The sequence below is a fragment of the Barbus barbus genome (genome assembly GCF_936440315.1).
Source record: "Barbus barbus genome assembly, chromosome: 47".
Classification (NCBI taxonomy): domain Eukaryota; kingdom Metazoa; phylum Chordata; class Actinopteri; order Cypriniformes; family Cyprinidae; genus Barbus; species Barbus barbus.
Window position 1 is genome coordinate 16,925,099 of NC_136725.1, and position 19,988 is coordinate 16,945,086.

Consider the following 19,988-nt stretch of genomic DNA (forward strand, 5'->3'; position numbering starts at 1 on the left):
TCAAAAATGCTTGTTAATTTACCTTACAGCAGTTTTACACTGTTGCACAGTACTGCTTCCGGCCAGTAGGTGGGACTGTCAATCGACAGGCTTTGATTCAAAGAGTGATTTCGACCACGTTGCTATTAAGTGGCTTCTGTTGTTGAGATTTTGAAATCATGTCCATGTTTCTGGAGTGTTCAAGATTGCAAGGTATTCTGGTCCCCTGATATGGTTTAAGTCCAGGAACCTCAAGGGGGCAACAAGGGTCCATGGAAAAGTTTAGGGGGGAGAAATATAAAATAAGATAATTTTTTATTAAACAAATCAGTTGACTAAAAAAAAAAAAAAATCAAATACAAATTTGGTATACAATAATAAAATGGATTAAAATCAACAGATAAAAATAATGTATTAGAAACTAAATATTTTCCACATTTATTATATTACTTCTTCACTGTATAAATTGGGTCTTTATAAAAGAAATATATACAGCTCCCTTAAAATTTTAGGATGGTCTCTTTATGTGTCAGTGGGGTCTATAAGATTGAAACCCCTTGTTTATGTCAGTCCATTGTAAATGTATCCCATTCATCCTTGTCCAATCTTACACTAGATGATAAAGTCTGGTTTTTTTAAATAGCACCCCTTTTCTTAAACCAACAATATCATGTACATCATGCACAAGGCAGGCATCTGAATATTTGCAGAAGAGCAGGCCGTGATCGAATCAGCAAGCATGACACATGAACCCAAGCTAACAGGATTTCTAAAGCATGTTATTTAAAATCTGGTTTGTATTTACATAGTTTAACACAAGAACCTGGTGAAAACTAATTACAGAACCACATGAAACAGACACATAAAAGGACTCAACAGCAACCAAATAGTGCACAACAAAAATAATACAAACTGGAGCACTTTTGCGTATTGAATCCTGTGGATCTCTGGCTATTCACATAGATACTAACACATATGTACATGAGTCACGTGTCGCGCTAAAGAAACACCAGGTCTGACTGCGCTCCAGAGGACATACATAAATAAAAGCATCCGTATTTTATGTGAAAAAAAGAAAATGCGTGTTTATATAAAAACTATTGTTACTGGCACAAAATAGAACATGTTTTGATTGTTTTTTTTTACGTGTGAAAACTGCTCATTTGTTCTGAGCATAGAGGATGATCAAAGTTTCCCTTTAAAAATGCAAGTCTTGTATTGAGACAAGAAAATTTGCAACCTGCCAAAAGAGTCTGAAAGAAACTACAAAAAAAGTCACTTCATGCAAGTGTATAAACAATTAAATTAGGAATCGTTTAAACTGTACAAGTTGATACTTTAAGGGTTAAGTTACAAGATTGGGTGGGAGCGGAGGAGATGTGGCCTTGCTCAGCTGCTCCCCCTGTTGGCCAGGTGTGGGAGTGAGGCTGCAGGTGGTGAGCTCCTCTTGAAGTGGCTTGTTGGCAAACTCCGTGATACTGAATATAAACTGCAAGCAGCCCAGTTTGACGTGGCTTCCGTGATGGAGGAGCGCAGTACCTTCCCATCCTGCACCACTGCCTCCAATCAAACTGGAGCCGCTGTTTTTACAGTTACAGGGAGTGATGGGAGCATTGTGGGACTGGCAGCTCATAACTCCGCCCTCTGTTGTCAAAGCCACACCCATTGCAGACTCCTCCTGTTCCTTTTTCCTGCAGCGTCCTATAAACACACTTGAGTTAATATCGAAGCTTACTCTTTTTAAAGTTGTCATGAAATGGAAATCAGCCTCTCTATTTTCTAAATGCATGTTAATGACTTTATTTTAAATGATTAATGTATTTTTTATTATTATTATTTTTTTTAAAAGACCTTCTAGTCTGGAAATGGAAGAGAAATAACTCACGGATGATGTTCTGAACTTTGGCTAGCAGGTTGCTGGACGGACTCTGGTTCATCTTCTCAGAGAAGTCACAGGAATATAATACGTTGTCGACGGTTGTCCCGTGTTCGCTGTAGTTCAGCAGTTCATACTGCTTTGTATTCTGGGGGAGGAGAGAACAAATGTATGCACATGTAAATGACCTCCTTTGTGCTTAAAACATGTTAAAATGTTTAAAATCGCATACCTCATCATAAAATATACAGGCATGTTTCCCTGAAACGTAGTTACAATGCCCGTAGTTTGTAAGGCACACGTCCATATCAGCACCTGCAATGAGAAAACAGTTATACTGAACACTGTAGGATGACACATTTCCAGCAGCCACAGAAAGATAATCACCTGTCCCGATGTACAGACTCCTGTAGCACATATTTACAGCCATTCCCTTTCCCGAGACCGAATACAATGAAGCTCTCGCCTGCACTTCCCTGTTTTGGGCTGAAATGAAACATCAAGAATTCATTCCCTGATGGTAACACAAAAAAAACAACAACGAATAATGAATCTCATACCTTCACTGTGTTTCCTGTGAGTGGGTGACACAGATGAAGGAGAACTGCTCTCAACAGGAGAGGTTTTCGATTCAAAGAGCTGCTGAATCCGCTGCCATGCTAAGAGCTTGATAAATTTCTCATCCAATGAGCCAAGCTCAACTTCTGCAATACAAACAGGGTTTCAGAATGCTTTCAAAATGCTGCCGCCTTTTGAAGTGTTTTATTTAATATAGTTTAAGTAATAGTTATAATAATTATTCTATAGTCAATTTGATATAGAACACATTTTTTATCCAAACTGTGCAGGTTTACAAACATGCAGATGTAGTCTATCAAATGTTAAATTCAAGTTTGGTGAGCATGTATAAAATTCTATGATTAAAAAAAATAAAAAGTAGCAGACTGATTTATGTATAGCTATCAACTGTAATTATGACAGCGGTATATTAATTTCACTCACTTAACTGTGGGGAGCGCCAAAGTCATAAAAATAAACAAAACTACACAGATTTAGAACTCTTAAAAGTCTTTTCAACATAACTTGAAAAGCAAAACAGAAAGATTACAAGATTCCTCTCTGAGACATACACAAACCCACCTCCGCTGTCCTGCATGATGTCTTTTATTCGTCTGGACAGATCCAGCATGTTAGGTTCTGTGCAAGAGAAGACATCACCGCTGCCTGCCATCACAGCATTCCCATCTGATAAGAGTAAGCAGCCAATCAACATTTTTAAAGCGTCGCTATGTAATAATCAAAGTAGAAAAGTAGGCATTTACCACTGGAGGGGGATGTAGATTTCTGACCTTTTGACCCGGTGTCTGAGATGCTTTTCTGTGGTTTAACAGCATGTGCTCCTGAACATACAGTAGAGCCTGAGAGTTTTGCTGCTGCTGTGTCTGAAGCTGATGTAGTTTTCTCATGGTCACATGATGGAGTGCTGGGCTCAGTTTTGACACAAGCAGGAGGAGGGACATCGGTGCCACTACAGCACTTTAAGCTGGCTCTCTCAGTCTTGGTTTCCGTTTCAGTGTTGGCATGGCTGGGTGGAGTGGGCATGTGTAAACGGGACATTTCATAGTCAGTGGTGTTTTCTTGGGTTCTATCAGGACCCTGCATTCCATTGGACTGAACCAATCGGTCTACAGGGCCATTTGAGGTCTTACAGTTCTGACACAGTCCATCAGTACATGAGCTACAGGAAACTTTTGGAGCAATGTTCTGGCTGCCCGTTGAGGCAGCACTCTGGCAAGAGTCTCTGAGTTTCAGATCAGTCTTTTCTGTGTGCTCTGAATCCCAAGGAGTTGTTTGTCTGTTCCATAAATGCCTCATAATGCTGCACTGCAGCGAGATGACGTCTTTGAGCCACTACACCAAAACATAACAAAAATACTGGTTCAGAAACAATACTGAATTCAAAAGCAGAAGCAAACCGCAGGCTGCTTATACACACCTGACACTGTTCGTCTTCACTGGCTAAGTGCTGTGGGGCAAAAGATTCTGGAAGGCCGGTGCAGATCAGCTCCCCTTCACGGATTCCTGCCGTGGCCATCAGAGTAGGCGGGTTCTGGTACTGTGACTTTATGGCATCTGGAACCTGCAATTAACCAAGCTATATTTCAACATCAAGTGAAGTGACATACTGCCAAGTATGGTGACCTATACTCGGAATTCGTGATCTGCATTTAACCCATCCAACGTGCACACACACAGCAGTGAACACACACACACACCGTGAACACACACCCGGAGCAGTGGGCAGACATTTATGCTGCGGCGCCCGGGGAGCAGTTGGGGGTTCGGTGTCTTGCTCAAGGGCACCTCAGTTGTGGTATTGAGGGTGGAGAGAGCGCTGGACATTCACTCCCCCCACCTACAATCCCTGCCGGCCCGAGACTCGAACCCGCAACCTTTGGATTACGAGTCCGACTCTCTAACCATTAGACCACGACTTCCCCAAGTGTCCATCACTGGTGTCAAATAGGGAGTTTAAAAGAGGACGGATCACCTTCAGAGTCTTTCTGCTGTTGGCATGAGCCGATCGCCGTGTAGGGGGGTGCTGCCGATGTATCCGCTGCAGGAAGTCAAGTTTGACGGCATGCTGGGATATTCGGTCCTGAAACTGGTCAAATAACTGGCAACGGTTGCTGAGGGTCAAGCTTCTCTGGTTCAGCTGTGAGGAAAGGAGGAGAATGAATGAGTGGCACGTTTGTAGGGTCTTTTTTTAATTTAGCATATGAAAATGCCATAATTCAAAAGATACACAAGTCTTGGTTTCTGTTTTGCACAAGCTTCCTTACTACCAGGTTCTGGATGTGGTTGGGACACATCCACCTGCCTGTAGGGAAGGCAGTGAGAGGCGGGTCCAAACAGTCCATATGAAACAAAAGAGGGCAATAGTCGCACTGGATCAGTGGAGCCAATCGACAGCTCCTGAGAGAAAAAGACAACTATTAATGTATAATATCCTAAAAAAGGTCAATGTTTTTCAATGCTTTTCAAGAAAATAGTAAAATAATATATATACATTTATAAAAGCTTGTACCTGCTGCATGTGTAGCACACCTTCACCGGCAGTGGAACCAGTCCAAAATGGTCCAGCTCATGTTGTGGACGTTTAATGCTCTTGGCTGATAACTCTTCTTTTCGTCTCCTTTTGCTGGTGCCTGAGACGAAGAAAACAGATGCATTGAATCTTAGAATCACATACAGTCTGTTCACACTATTTTGAAGTGAGATCAGAATGTCCTGTACCTGGAAGTGCGGTCGTGCAAGTGAGGTCATTTGGAAGCTGGAACTGCGTAGGGTTCCTTTGCATGGCAGCGGCGATTAGGAGGTCAAATGGTCTTTTGAGGGTGGTTGTGATATTTGAGAGTTCAGGCTCAGAACCCTGGGTCTCATCCTCCACATCCAGGAGGTCTTCCTCCATGTCATTCTGCTCAGACGGTGTGGGCGTGTCTGTGGAGGAAGTGTTGGAGTTGGGCGTCGCAGGTCGGCTGCTGGGCCGTCTCTCCAAGAGTCGTACCTGAGCGACAGCAGCCCGAAGCCCTGTGCCACCCAACGCCACAGAAGAATCCAGACGTAATGTCCCACATTCTTGCTCAGAAGCAGGAGAAGGCGTCTGCATCCCCAGCTGCCGCTCCAACAGACCATTAATTTGCTCCTTCTTCTGCTCCCTTTTCTGTTAAGAGCCAATATACAAATTACATGATTAAATGTTTCTTTCTTTTCTTTTTGTTTTTTAAAGCAGCCCACTGAAATAATCAACAAAAATGTTGTAGAATTAAAGTATAAAGAATTTTCAAACACAGCAAATATATAATAATCAAGCATGTGATTAGCTAAGGATAAAAAAAAAGAAGGAAAACCTGTTTCTCTCTCATTCAGTGTGACTATACAATAATAACATCAATTACATTGTTATAATAATAACATAAATTACACCGTATAACATTATTAAAGTTATAAAAATGACATATTACTATTATTCTAATTATGTTAATGTAAAATAAAAAATGACTTCAAACATTACACCATTTTATTTTATCCGAAAACTGCAGGGAGATTTTAAGGCTTCTCTGCTGAATAAACTATTCTCATTTAAAACTTGGGAAGATTAAAAAATTAGGGGCAAGTTTAAAACTACACATAACATGAGTGGTTGTTTCATAACAGGACACTAACCTTCTTGTGAACCGAACAGCGATGACACATCCAGTCACCAGGGGGCAGCATTTCTCTACTCAATGGCGGGTTACTGGGGAAATGTAAACAAAGTCAGAGGTAAACTACAGGCTTCATTTAGCACAGAGCAAACATACAGTAATAGTATGCACAGCCATTCAATACTACAATGAATGATGATGGAAGAGCAGACCAGCTTTATACTTTAGCCTACTCTGAATGTAAAAAAAAAAAAAAACGTGTTACTATAAATTTGGCAGTTTCTAAAACCATGCCCACATTAAACACCTATGCAAGAGATGTTTTAATAGAGGAAACTTTGAATAAACTATCTATACCCAGCCGGCATTGAGAGGGTAAATCAATACCTCTCTCTGTAAGAAAGGAGTCTCTGTTTTCTAATGCATTGCACATTCGCAAACAGATCTACGTTCAAACACTTCTGTTCTACTGATGGTAGGTGGTAGAATCCGTTATGAAGCCTAAAAACACCGGGCCCTCAGATTCTATATAACTTCAACAACTAGGTAAAAACATTGCAAATAAAAACCTGGTCTAACTTCCCGCAGTTCTTTCAAATAACTGATTCAACGAACGACACAAAAAACCCATTAAGAGATCTTGCCGATGTAGTTTCTTTTTGAAGCGCATCTGATCAATCCCAGAAACTCTGGAACTTGGAGACTACACAAATGAAGGCCAGTGTGGCAGATTTCCAGTGGCCCATGGGCTGCATGTGTTTCTCCTCAAAGACACATGGAATCATTTCACCTCCCAAACAGACAGAATAAACAAAAAAAATACAGAGGGGAAATTGAAATTCAAAACCGAAAGTGACAGATCTTTTCTTACAAACTGTGACGTACATCCGCTTGTAACAGACTACCACATATGAAAACAAAATGTACGACAGGGACTTGGTTCTAAGCATCAGTTGTTGACTAGATTTTAAAATGTGGAGATTGCACTCAAAAATGGAGGCAGATGAAAGCTTGCAGGGCCAAAGTTTAGCCGGAACCCTACTTACGTCATCAGAAAGAAGTCTGTCTTTTAACAATAAAAAAATGAAACATGCATGAATGAATTGTTTACAATAAAATAAACAGATACAGTGAATTTTCATTTCATGCAGACATTAATAAACAAAGCTGATCACAGATGTGCAAACATCTGACAAACTGACTCAGACGATTAAGGAAAATCCATCTCATAATCTCAATCTCTCCATAATGGAGACATGGTCGTGGCCTTCAGATGTCTATGGTTAATGATTATTTATCAGCTCCATGCTAAAGCTTTTCCCTGCTCGTGCAAGAAACATCAGACAACATATATTAAACTCCAACACCCATGATGTTCCATCTGGATATGCAAGAAGAACATCAGCCAAATCTCATGAACGTCTAGTTGTAATGAATGTGCCCCAACTAAACAAGCATCACAGTCCTGGTCCCAGTTTTGTCCCAGCTCCAGCATCACACACACACACACCAGCACTGAAGATGGAAGGCAGCGGGGCAGTGATCACAACACAGCAGGTCCCCTCCTTCACTGCAGCTATCGCAGGTATCGTGATTGGTGGCCCTGCCGGCTCTCCTGGTGCTCCTGTCCGGTTTCCTGGTCCGTTTCTCTCCATCCTCAGACTTGGGTGGCGCCAGCAGAGTCTGGATTTGCTGCAAGAGACAAATTCAAAAACTCATTAGTGAAACATCTGCCCGCGTCTTACATCACATCAGCTGCTCGAGCCATTGTTGGGCCGTGACCGTGAGCGCGCGCGCGCGCCCGTGTGAAGGGAGCCTATGGAATGGATGACATTAGCGAGCGAGAGCGGGTTAGCGGCGGCACTGACTATGTTAACCGGACAGCGAAGAGAGGAAGAAACGAGTGCACGAGCGTGTTTGTCTTACCTCCATCAGCCCGCCGGAGGTATCCAGATCGTACACGATCGTCGGGGTCTCCATTTTTCCCCACATCAACACCAGCCCCAACTGGTTCCGTCTCCCTCAGCCGCTTCGTTACACGCCGACTTCTGTCAGATGAAGAGCGTCTGACCTCCAAACAGCTGTGGGATTCCCGCCCGTGTCTGTTGTGGCTCCGCGCGGGCTCTCCGTTAATCGAGCAGGCGCGCGGAGGCCTCTATCCCCGGTGCTGTGCGAGACTCCGGCCCGGCAAGAGAAGGAATAATAAAGACACAGAAATTTTCATTAAGTCCATGTTGGAAAGACGTCAAACATCAAGCCCCTCGAAGAACAAATCCTCCGAGGAACTGGCAGCGGCGAAAACCAGACGTTTTTCTCCCAGTGAAAGAACGACTTAACGGCGGAACGTCTCTGTTGTGATGAAGGAACGCTCGCGCTAACTGACGCACAAACCCGTGTGCGCATGCGTCGCCCCGTCAGTAACGTTGGGAATCCAATTCATTTAGAGAATCGGTTCGCTTTAGTGAACAGGTTCAGTAGAATCGATTTACCGATTTGCCATTGGTGATGGTTTGTATTAAATAATTAACATTTATACATTTATATATTAATTAATTTTTAAATAAATATTTATATGATAAATATTTTAAATACTGTTCTGAATGACTTTGCATTGTGTATGGTTTTCATATACCTTACAGTTCTACAACCAAAGTTTTTTCTTACAAGGGATAGTTTACCCAAAATTAAAATTTAAATAATTTACTCACCTTCCAAACATCTGTTAGGCGCTGACAAATCCACTTACATGTATTTTCTATACAATGAAAGTGAATGGTGACTCAAGCTGCCACCCATAGATTGTAAAGGTCCCACTAGAGGGGGAAAAGGAAATTCATTTATTTGTAATTAAAGAAAATAAATTAATTCATTTGTAATTTACATGAATGTGAGTAAATGACAGATGTTTAGGTTTTGGGTAAAGTATCCATTGTTTACAGTCGCGTGGTTTAAAAACGATTTGCGAATCGGTTCGAATGAATCATTATAATGAGCCGGTTCAGAACAACGATTCATTCGCGGTCGAGCATCACTACCCGTAAACAGTGGAGCCATCTTGCTCTTTTCCTGCTTCTTAATAAAAGCTCTCCGTTGATGTAGTCTTTCTGGGAACCGTCAGTATGTCCTTTTTGTGGGTGTGAGGAACTTGTTTAATACATCAGCTGGCGAGGGTTTGAAAGCAGATGCCATTAGTCGGTTTGTTTACGTGTTCGAGCCTCTTTGTATTGTGAGGGAAATCTCTGGCCTCTGATTGGTCCGTTATGTCGCCGGCGTGTCATGAACCAATGTGTGAAACGGAAGAAATGAAACAATTTAATTATGATGGTTTTGGAATAGACTAATGTTAAAATCTCCAACGAGCAACGAACAATGGCGGTGAACAATTATTAATTAATTATGTATATAATATATAGGCTATATATTTATCATAAGCCTTATGTGTAATCTGATTAATTTTCAAATTTACATTCATATAAATTCAATATTCAGAATAAATTAGCATTCATAGATATTCAATATTTAGAATAAATAATAAAATTAATTCTATTGAAAACAAAATTCATTTTTATTCTAATAAAAATAAATCAGCAGTAGAATGATTGAAAGATAAAGCTACTGTTCAATAAATAGCTTCAGTCTTGTTTAAATTAAAACTTCGACAGCTACAGACTATACTGCATAATAAATACACAACACCATAATGTAGTTTTAGACCGTTTATTTACAAAGTGTTCTGCAAATAAGCCCCCATGCAGCGACAGTTATACATAGAGAAATGGCTTTATCACCATCAAGAGTTCAACTGGAACTCAAGACTCTCAGCCACTCTCCCGACTCTCATAGGTTTTGCTGCATGTGGTGAAAGCAGCTTCCACCTCTGTGGTTCCCCAATGTGAAACAAAGAATCCAGTGCATTGTGATTCCAGCCTCAAGGTGTGAGCCTTGGGGAATTTCACCAGACAAAAAAAAAAATAGAGTACAACACAAACCTCAGAAATAACACCCTATTGTCCACCATCGTTAATGTGCTGGCAGAGGTCTTGGAGAAAAATACATTTACAGGAGCCCAGCAGAAAAAAGGAGAGGTGCCAAAAGAAAGACAGGTGAATTTTACATACACACCTCATATTGCCTTGCATCCTGAAAAGATAAACAAATCAGATTTCAGTACAGTACAGTAGTTCCTCTTTGTCGTAATGTTCAAAGTCTTCATTCAGAGCCCACTTAAATACAGCTGGTGATCCAAGTTGTACTTGAAGCAAAAAACATTTAATGAAGAAAAAAAAAAAAACAGCTTTGGAAGTGACATAAAAAAAAAAAAAAAATTTAATTATACTTTGTTCAAAAGTTAGGGTTAGATTTTTTTAAAATATTTTTGAAAGAAGTCTCTTCTGCTCACCAAGGCTGCTTTTATTTGATCAAAAATGCAGTAAAATGAACAATTTTAGAATGTAATCACAGTTTATATATATATATATATATATTTTAAAATGTAATATATTTCTGTAAGGCAAAGCTGAATTTTCAGCAGCCATTATTTCAGTTTTCAGTGTCACACGATCCTTCAGAAATCATTCAAATATGCAATAATATGATTTGGTACTCAAAGTCACTTCTTATTTTTATCAATGTTGTGCTGCTTTATATTTTTATGGAAACCCTTATGCATTTTTGTAACATTGTAAATGTCTTTTCTGTCACCTTTGATCAACCGAATGCGTCCTTGCTGAGAAGCACTACTTCTTTCAAATAAAAAATAAATCTAATTTTCTGAATGGTATTGTGCAATATGCAAGCTAATTCAAGAGCTTCATTAACATTTTGTTGTTATTTGAATCAAAAGAGAGGAAACTTATGAAGATGTGAAACACAAAATGATGAACATGTGAACAAATGACTTGAAACACAAACATCCTGTGAGATATAATTTAACAAAACATTAATAATTGTATGATCATTCGACTGGAATTTGGACAGTTTTTCACATTCAACAGACATTTCACATTTTTCACAATCAACAGATATTGGTAATTTGATGATTAGGAGATGGTTTTTTGGTTAATATGAGGTACTCCAGTATTAGTAAGAATTAACATCCAATATGAGAACATGAAGAGGGTAAATTGAGGCACACACACACCATCTGCAGAGTTCTAGATATCGATGACCCACAGCCTCGAGCCTAAACGGATTTTTACATCTAAAATGAATGTTTTCATGAGGGACCCAGAGTCTTTCCTTCTCCACTTCAACCTAACACATTTTATTCTAACCCTTTGTATGTTATGAATATACAGCAAGTTTTTGAACTTGAAATATTAAAACAAAAGACATTAAAATAAATTTCTTAAGATACATTTTTTAAAGATTTTTATGTAACATTAAGCACTAAATTATGAAGACAGTTTTATTATATATTTTGTCCTTAATTCTTTAGTAGCGCCATTACATGGCACTGATACGGCTACATTAAAGAATAAATAAAAGCATATTTCTCTGTTTGCAGTTTAGCCATTTAACTCTGTTTATTCATACTATTTGTTCTGCAGACCAAGTCAATGTCATAAATAACAGGTGGAATGACAGAATGGCAGGCAGGGCTGATCAGGACAGGACGATGGTGTTGTGAGAGCCCACGTCTCTGAGGTTCATGGCATCCATACTTACTCCCGTCTCATACACAGGGTTGTCAAATGCAGATTCTTCTGTCATGTTGTCATACGGTGGAGATGACGACCCAGGGAGCTGAAAAGTCTTGCTTTGAGCTCTGCAGAGACAAACAAAACAACCTTATTAGTGAAGAACAAACCCCAAAATAAAAAGCAGTGTCCTTTTCCCTGCCCTTGAAACTTACATTGAGATGCAGAGGAAAACGACCAGGAGGAGCATCAGCACCACCGCTACAGGAATCAGAACTGCGATGGCAATGTTGACCCCCTCCACGTCAAACTCTGAATCAGCAGCTGTAAGGTGGACATTTTATGGAACATTAAAAAAGAATAATAATAAGATTATGAATTAGGATGTTTTGATAATACAAAAAATATCGTCACCGTTCAATCTGTGTTCCTCATTGTTTCTTGACGAAGCTGAAAAAGACAAATAACAACTTCTGTGAGACACCCGAATCATTAAACAGTGCTTTAAAACTCATACTCTAAGACAGGGGTGCCCAACCCTGTTCCTGGCAATCGACTGTCCTGCAAAGTTTAGTTCCAACTCTAATCAAACACACCTGCCTTTAATTTTGACGTGATGCTGAAGACCTTAATTAGTTGCTTCAGGCGTGTTTGATTAGGGTTGGAACTAAACTGTGCAGAGCTGTGGCTCTCCAGGAATTGAGTTTGAGACCAATGCTCTAAGACAGAGGTCTTCAACCCTGCTTAGAGCAAAGTTTATTTCCAACCAGCTTCAGAACACCTGCCTTTGTATTTACAAGCAATGTTGAGGAGCTTGATTAGGTGCTTCAGGTGTGTTTGATTAGGGTTGTAGCTAAACTCTGCAGGACAGTCGGTCGTCAGGAACAGGGTTGGGCACCCCTGCTATAAGATATAGGCCACTTGAAAAGAAAGCAGTTCGTACCTCTGCACATAGGTGGCGCTCCGCTCCATTGAGACGGATGTCCAGGGAGGCAGTGGATAGTGGGTTCACCCTGAAGCACATAACCTGTACGGCAGGTGAAGCTCAGAGTCTCTCCTGCCTGGAAGAATGCTTTCTCTGAACTTTGGATGGCCGTGGAGGGGGCGCCAGGGTTACTGCAGGGTTCATATCTTTCAGCTACAGAAAAAACACAGATTTCAGTCTGTTGACTTGGAATGAACTCTATGTGCTGGAACGCAGTAATCATGAAGTCCACTAGATGGCATACAACGTCAGGTTTAGGGTTGCATTTCTTGTAATGCTGAGAAATAATTGCAACAGCACATATGCTTAACTACTTACGGACACATTTGGGCAGTCTTTCACTCCATTTTGGATCTGCAGTATCTCTGCTGTAGCAAGTGAGCACTCCTGGGCCAGAAAGTGAGTATCCTTTGTTGCAAATGTACTCCACGGATGATCCCACAGCGAATCGAGAGCCGCTCACCAGTCTCCGGCTGTTGTCCACTAGCCCCGGATCCTCACATGACACAACTAGGCAAAAAAAACCCACAACAACAAGACAGAAAACATTTTTAATTTCCCAACACTGAAAAAAAAAAAATTATGAATTAAGTTAAGTAAATAATAATAATAAAAAAAATTAGAGGAACAAAACTATACTGGAACTGAAATGTTTTGCACAGAACATTTTGTATTGCATATAATATTAATAATGTATTAAAAATAAATTAATAAATATCTAAATATACTTAAAGTGTTCTACACACTTAGGTCTAAATTATATTTGAAATGTGAAATGAAGTAAATAATATTTAATAATAACTGTCTATATTATTAAATAAAAATAAAATAATAATAATGATGTGCTATAATTAAACATAAATATGGATTATATATTACATTTATAAATCTAAACGGGGGGGGGGGGGTCAACTAGAGTGGTTAAAACATTAATGATTTTTAATAATTGTATATTTTATTAAGGTATAATATTAACTAATTATATCAATATTATATTATGTCAATAGTTCATTTAAATACTTAAAAAGAAGGCATTTGTGCAGAGGTTTTAGCTCATTTCACTGTGATGCACATCAATATGTTGAGGAAATTTTAATAGGAATTAGTTCAAATATAATATTAATTTTCAAGAAGAAAATCAGTCTAATTATTATCAAATCAAACCAACAAATCACCATCGTTAAACCCACACAGGTACCTTCCAGTTAATGTTTCTGAAAACATACTTTCCGTTTTCACAGTTAACTGACTCTGCATCTGTCATTATAGGGAGGTTATTATTTGTACTAACCTTAATTCACCAGTAAGTGGCAGTCGACCTAGTTTTAAATCTATGCAGTCATTATCAGCATGCTAATTAAGTTTTCTTAGTGTGATTTAAACACTAATGATCTGCTGTGACCTTTAAGTGTGATGTTAGCTCTTACTTTTCTCACAGACGGGGACGTCTCCACTCCATGTTAGATCCCACTGGCACATCAGGATCTCTGAGCCCTGCAGACGGAAGCCTGGGTAACACTGGTAGGTAATAACGGTGCCATGGGTCAGGTCAGGATGAGACGTGCTCTTCCAGCCATTAAGGATTTCTGGCAGCTCTGCGCAGGTGTCGTTACGTGGGACTTCTAGTATTTAGATGGTGGAAGGAGAAAAGAGACATTGGTTCTTGGGATTTGCCTATTTTTACCAAACCTGATAAGGGAAGTCGTGGCCTAATGGTTAGAGAATTGGACTCGTAATCGAAAGGTTGCGGGTTCGAGTCCCCGGTGCCCTTGAGCAAGAATCAGAGCAAGGCACCGAACCCCGAGTATGGGTCACCATACTTGACAGACAATACGTCACTACTTACTCACCTTCGCCCTCATTGTGGGCCTGTTAGGTATCTTTGGAAAGAAGACACTCTCGGCTTTACTATCCATCATCCAGAGTTGATAATGCTCGAAAAGATAAAAAGTTATACACACTGACGTGCCTTGAAAAATATTTTTCCACACTGAATGTTTTTTTATTGCATATACAAATACATGAAATAAGTCCTGGAGCAATCCAGAAAAGTAATGGGTTGAAAGCCATGTGTCTCATGAATTTATATTTCAAATTTGAAGATACCATGAAAAATGAGATTCCTGCAATATTTTTTCTGAAACTATTTATAGTCCCCCCACCCCCCTGTTTGAGGAAAAATAACCACCAAATGGATTGCAGAATTATACAAACTATTTTAGTCATTATACATATTCCTGCATAGTTTTTCAATTATAAAATAATAGACAGACTTATTTGAGCACTAAAAAATACAAAAATAATTATTTGAGTAATAAAAAAGGAAAAAAAAATAGAAAAAGAATGCTTTGTATATAGTATGTATACTGAAGTATTCTGATTGCCAGACATGAAGTGATATTGCCAGACATGGTCATAGAGACACACACGCTGATGTGCTTCCATTCATATGATAATCATACAGATGGGCCATATAATCAATAATAGCTGATCAATGAATCACAATGATAGCCGTCATAGAGTTGATGTTCGTCCATACATATTATAATCATGCAGACACGGCCACATTCCCCACACAACACACACACACACACACATATAAAAAATGTAGAAGAAAAAAAAAACAGTTTTTTATGGATAAAGCAGATCGCTAAGTTACGCCCCGCTCAGATGACAGCGTCATAGCCTGCGTCAGAGCTGGCAGGAGGGAGCGCCAAATTCAAATAATCTATATTCCGCTTTTCTGAGACTTTTTTTTTTTCCGTGGACGGTCTCATTCTGTTTGTAAAACTGTATGCTACAACACCGTGTTGTTTTTTTTACTACCAAGACGCTGTTTTTGAGCGTAATTTATTCCATAACGGACGCGAACAATAACTCTCCCGAAGAAATGAAACGTAAACAAAGGAATATTCATCCTTATTACAACGTTATTGTTTCGCTGGACTAAAAGTGCTCGCTGGGATGTTGTTCTGTGGACCATTACCTCTCTAACTAAACTGGGATTTCAGCAGTGGACGCGTTTGTGGCTCGTTATTACAGAGATAAAGGTATGTTACGTTACAGCTTTTTTACTCTGCGTGTTTGGATGTGTACTGCTTACACAAATGTAGCAAATACATTCCTTGTAAGCTTTCCATCGAAAAACAGCGATCTGTCGTCGATGCTTGAGGCTTAGACCTTCAGAAGGATATATAGTTTGTCAAGATTAACTTTGTCCCGTTTCATTTATTCTATTAGAAAACAATGACACATGCAAACAAAGAGCGTTCAGTGCGACGTCGCTCTGGTGAACGTTAACAGAAGCTTTGAATGTAAATGAGGCCGCTGTGAGAAAACAGTTGCCCATCTAAGTCTTTGCCAATGACGGGCACTGCCAAGCAGGTTGGCACCTCTACTGCTACTGCTTGTTCAGACACTGGGGGACCATCACTGCCCAAACATGATTCATTTAGGCACTGGCTCAACAGACATGTCAATAACTGATCCTTAATGTACTAATATTTACTGTAAACTGCTTATTGTACATAAAACAAACAAGAATGTAAAGATGATCAGCACATTCTCATAATGCCACTTACCAAAGAAATGCACTACAAAGCCATTGTTGTATCCGTAGACATTGGAGGCTGGATCAGATTGAAACTGGATGGTCACATCGGCTGTAGAGGTGTAGAGTCTAAATCGAGGAAGAAAACCGCTGTACTGGCCCAGGATGTTGGCTGTGAGGTCATCACCATCATAAATGGTCAGCATGTCATTCTTCCCCAGACGAAGACTAATAAAGCAACACATATGAATGCACATCATTAATGTAGCTCATACATTTTTTAAGCAAAAGAATGGTAAAGGAGGACAGTTCACCTAAAAATAATAATGTTCTGTCCCTTTAATTAAGAAGAATGGTGGCATTGTAACATAAGAATCTGTCACACCACCAGCCACATTTTTTCCCAGATGGTTTGCTGATGTCATTCTGCAATTAATCTTCATTTCCAAACCAACATGAGTAATGCAAGAGGAAAACAAATTACACAGCCTAGGCAGAATTTCTCACAATTTTCCACGCTGAAAATCAATCATGTTTTCCATTCTGTCATGCTAAATGGCAATAAAGGCCAGTGTTTAGATTCCCTCATTTATCGGGAGGCTGCATTTACCTCTTCAATAGGGAAGTGACATTTTGCAAAGAAATTAGATTTATTTAGTGTAATGTTGGAAAGCAGAGAGGAAGAGCCCTCCGGGGTACAACAAGGACTTACAGAGTTAAATACACATATACATGTCCTGATGATCAGCTGAGAGGGACTGAGATGTTATTTTTCTTCCACCAAACAGGCTCATTGTTAGAGACTTGTCTTTTAGGCCTGTGTGTGTGTGTGTGTGTGTGTGTGTGTTTTGGAGGGTAAGTTTAGAAGATAGTGTTGTGCAGAAGCCAGTAAAGCTAAGCTAATGATGCATGTTGGGACACAGAGGCTCTGGGTGCAGAGATAATGTTACACTCAGCCTCAGGAAGATTTGATGACTGGTGGACCATTGGCTTCTAAGAAGGGCAGAATGTCAGAGTAATAAAAAAAGGACTTTTAATTTTACTTTATTTCTTCTTCTTCTTAATAATAACAAATAAAATAGAGTAGGGTCTAAAATGTCATTCTCTTTTTGCAAAAACGTTTTGTCTGACAAAACAATCTCGAGATTATATATACCTATACCTATCACAGATAAACCCAACCCCTCTATCCATCCATACCATCCCGAATCTACATATACTGTGCCAAAACCCACCAATAAGTCCACAAACTAATTCATACATAATTCAACTAATTCCACTCATACCACCACAAACACATTAGTAACTCCATAAAACCCATCCATATAATTGTAAACCTACATATAACACCCAAAATTAATTAGTACCACACTTATACCCACTCATACCCCAAAACTCTCCCAATTACACTACAAAACCATCTATATCACTCCAAACCTACCTATACTACCCAAAACCAATTCATACCACTTAAATCTCCACTCATACCACCACAAAACCTACTAGTAACTCCATAAATCCCATCCCTTCCATCTAAAACCAGCTCATACCACCCAATAATTCCACAAAACCCATCCATATTACTCCAAACCTACTCATACCATCCAAACCAATACACTAAACGCTAAACCTACCTATAATACCATCAAGAAACCAATTCATACCATCCTAATCCCCACTCATACCACCTAAACCCATCCATCTGACGCTAAACCTACCTATAATACCATCAAGAAACCAATTCATACCACCCTAATCCCCTCTTATTCCACCAATACATCTGCCAATATCACAAAACCCAACCATATCAATTTAAACTTACCTATACCTTGCAAATACCAACCCATACCCTCCTATTACCAACCTACACAAGTCCAAACTCACCCATAACGCCCCAAAACCCACCAATATTTGTGATTTTCTGTTTAAATATTATTTGCCTTGATGTTTCCCTGCAGCTCTTTTGTACTTATGAAAGAAGCCACAATCAAACCTCAATACGCTAGAGTGCACATCCCATAATGGGTCACAGATATTGAAGAAGCTCTATTGCCTTGAAGTAACATATACAGGTGTGACCCCTATCCAGGTGTTCAGCCTGGCACCTGTATGTGGGCCCATTAGTGCTGAGTGTTAATGAGTCCATGGGTGGCCTCCATGTCTGTGCTAAATCAATTAATCAGCTGTCATTACACACACTGTTCCTCTGTAATTGGAAGGTGGTGAACTGTACCGAATACTAATAGAGAAGTGAAAGCATTCTCATTAGAGGAGAAAAGCAACACACACACTTAGCTACACAAAGACAGTCCTAAAATTGAACCATCTATGCTTTTTGTCCACACACATACACAGAGGTTCAGATACTCACACCTGGACATCCAGCATAAATCTCTTGTCCTCCTCCACATGTAGACCCCAGATACAATCCTGGCCTTTGTCATACGCTTCAGGCCAGTTTGGAGAAAGCACCACTCCTGCTGAATCTGTTATTTCTCCACTGCACACCGCTGTAAAATAAACAAATGGTGTGAACAAGTCTTCCTGGGAAGTTTGTATTACTGATTTGGGAAGTCCTAATTAGGACATTATGTGCTTTTAAATCACTTCAGAGGGAGCAAGATAATGTAAATAGATTTTTTAACTCTTCATCTTTAAAATTATGAATAAAAACTATGAATCGGGTGTGTTTTTGCTTTTTATGTTGTTATTCAATTTGTAGTTGCTATAAGTTGAATTGTTATATATCGTAATTGTATAGTACTATGAGATTTTGTTCATGTAACTTTCATGCCATTCATGTGTGTTCAAATTGTAAATACAATCTTTACATCCAATATGACTTGAATGCACCAAAAATTAAAGGGATCAAACTGTTTAATTTCATTTTAATTTAAAGGGATACCACTAAAAATGAATATTCTGTCATCATTTACACACACTCATGTCATTCCAAGCCTATATGACTTAGTTTCTTCTTCACAACACAAAAAATATTTTAGCTGACTGACTTTCATCATAAGAAAAAAATAAATAAATGCTGGGACATTCTTTAAAATGTCCAAAAAAAGAAAGAAAGTCACAAAGGTTTGGAAAGACATGAGGGCGAGTAAATCAATGTTCATTTTTGGGTGAATTTACGAACAGAAAGATTTCATTTGGATTTCATATTGACTTCAAATGGCATGTAAGAACAAATATTAAATCAGAGAAAAATGACCAAAAAATGAAGTAAAAATTAGACTATAAATCAATTGGCATGCTGACAGAAACATCACACACACAAAATCACCTCTGCAGGCTGGTTCTGTCTCATTCCATTGTGGATTTTCATCATTTACGCACTCTAAAATAACAGCACCCTGCTCCAGTGTATAACCAGGCTCACAGGTGAACTCCACCACAGAACCAACTCCAAATGCAGGATTACTTGTGGAGAAATTTCCATACTTCACAAACGGCTCATAACAGCTGCCCTGAGCAAATGCTGTAGAAAAATAACATTTATACAATATAATAAACACAACAAAACAACAGTGCTCATTATTAATATTTTTCTCAAAAACAGAAAAAAGGTATTTTTACATTTAGATTTATGCACTTGGCAGATACTTTAATCCAAAGTGATTTACACTGCAGTCAAGCCACTCATTATAGTTCTTGCATTCTCTAGCAATCTAGTATTTATAGTGTTATTTCAGTAGGATGTTTTTTGTTAGTAGTCCTTGGTCATGGTGAAACTGTAATTCAG

General features: G+C 39.2%; 2 protein-coding genes across 5 annotated transcripts in view; both read right to left on the reverse strand.

Annotated features, from left to right (window-relative positions):
* Nucleotides 1–278: 278 nt before the first annotated feature.
* LOC306866051 (PHD finger protein 12-like) lies at nucleotides 279–8,460 on the reverse strand. Of its 4 annotated transcripts, none has more exons than XM_079411022.1 (15): nucleotides 7,990–8,460; nucleotides 7,574–7,755; nucleotides 6,083–6,155; nucleotides 5,153–5,579; nucleotides 4,944–5,064; nucleotides 4,702–4,831; nucleotides 4,407–4,571; nucleotides 3,852–3,995; nucleotides 3,205–3,766; nucleotides 2,996–3,100; nucleotides 2,416–2,559; nucleotides 2,243–2,341; nucleotides 2,088–2,170; nucleotides 1,865–2,003; nucleotides 279–1,680 (listed from the first exon to the last, which is right to left on the reverse strand). In XM_079411022.1, exons 1-15 carry the CDS (start codon nucleotides 8,053–8,055, stop codon nucleotides 1,325–1,327), a joined length of 2,796 nt encoding a protein of 931 aa, XP_079267148.1. In that variant the 5' UTR covers nucleotides 8,056–8,460; the 3' UTR covers nucleotides 279–1,324. The 4 variants fall into 4 exon arrangements, with proteins under 4 accessions (XP_079267148.1, XP_079267146.1, XP_079267147.1 ...); XM_079411020.1 differs by having other exon boundaries at nucleotides 3,178–3,766; XM_079411021.1 differs by having other exon boundaries at nucleotides 4,699–4,831.
* A 3,207-nt stretch (nucleotides 8,461–11,667) lies between these two features.
* The window catches only part of LOC306865380 (seizure protein 6-like), a gene marked incomplete at its 3' end in the record, with an annotated part of 38,084 nt that continues 29,763 nt past the window's right edge, over nucleotides 11,668–19,988 (reverse strand). Inside the window, exons 8-16 of the mRNA XM_079409943.1 lie at nucleotides 19,530–19,724; nucleotides 18,609–18,747; nucleotides 16,269–16,465; nucleotides 14,115–14,309; nucleotides 13,006–13,197; nucleotides 12,646–12,840; nucleotides 12,117–12,152; nucleotides 11,918–12,026; nucleotides 11,668–11,830 (exon numbers count right to left, since the gene is read on the reverse strand). Coding sequence (XP_079266069.1) covers nucleotides 11,668–11,830; nucleotides 11,918–12,026; nucleotides 12,117–12,152; nucleotides 12,646–12,840; nucleotides 13,006–13,197; nucleotides 14,115–14,309; nucleotides 16,269–16,465; nucleotides 18,609–18,747; nucleotides 19,530–19,724 — 1,421 coding nt within the window. The remainder of the gene's footprint in view (nucleotides 11,831–11,917; nucleotides 12,027–12,116; nucleotides 12,153–12,645; nucleotides 12,841–13,005; nucleotides 13,198–14,114; nucleotides 14,310–16,268; nucleotides 16,466–18,608; nucleotides 18,748–19,529; nucleotides 19,725–19,988) is intronic.

Bases quoted from the DNA above. Each gene is read 5' to 3' on its own strand.
- LOC306866051 (XM_079411019.1), bottom strand. From the start codon at position 8,055: ATGTGGGGAAAAATGGAGACCCCGACGATCGTGTACGATCTGGATACC. The intron at 6,156-7,573 runs GTGTGTGTGTGT...ACATTTCCCCAG, and splicing joins GCCTTCCATCTTCAGTGCTG to TAACCCGCCATTGAGTAGAG. The intron at 5,065-5,152 runs GTACAGGACATT...TCTTCGTCTCAG, and splicing joins TTGCACGACCGCACTTCCAG to GCACCAGCAAAAGGAGACGA.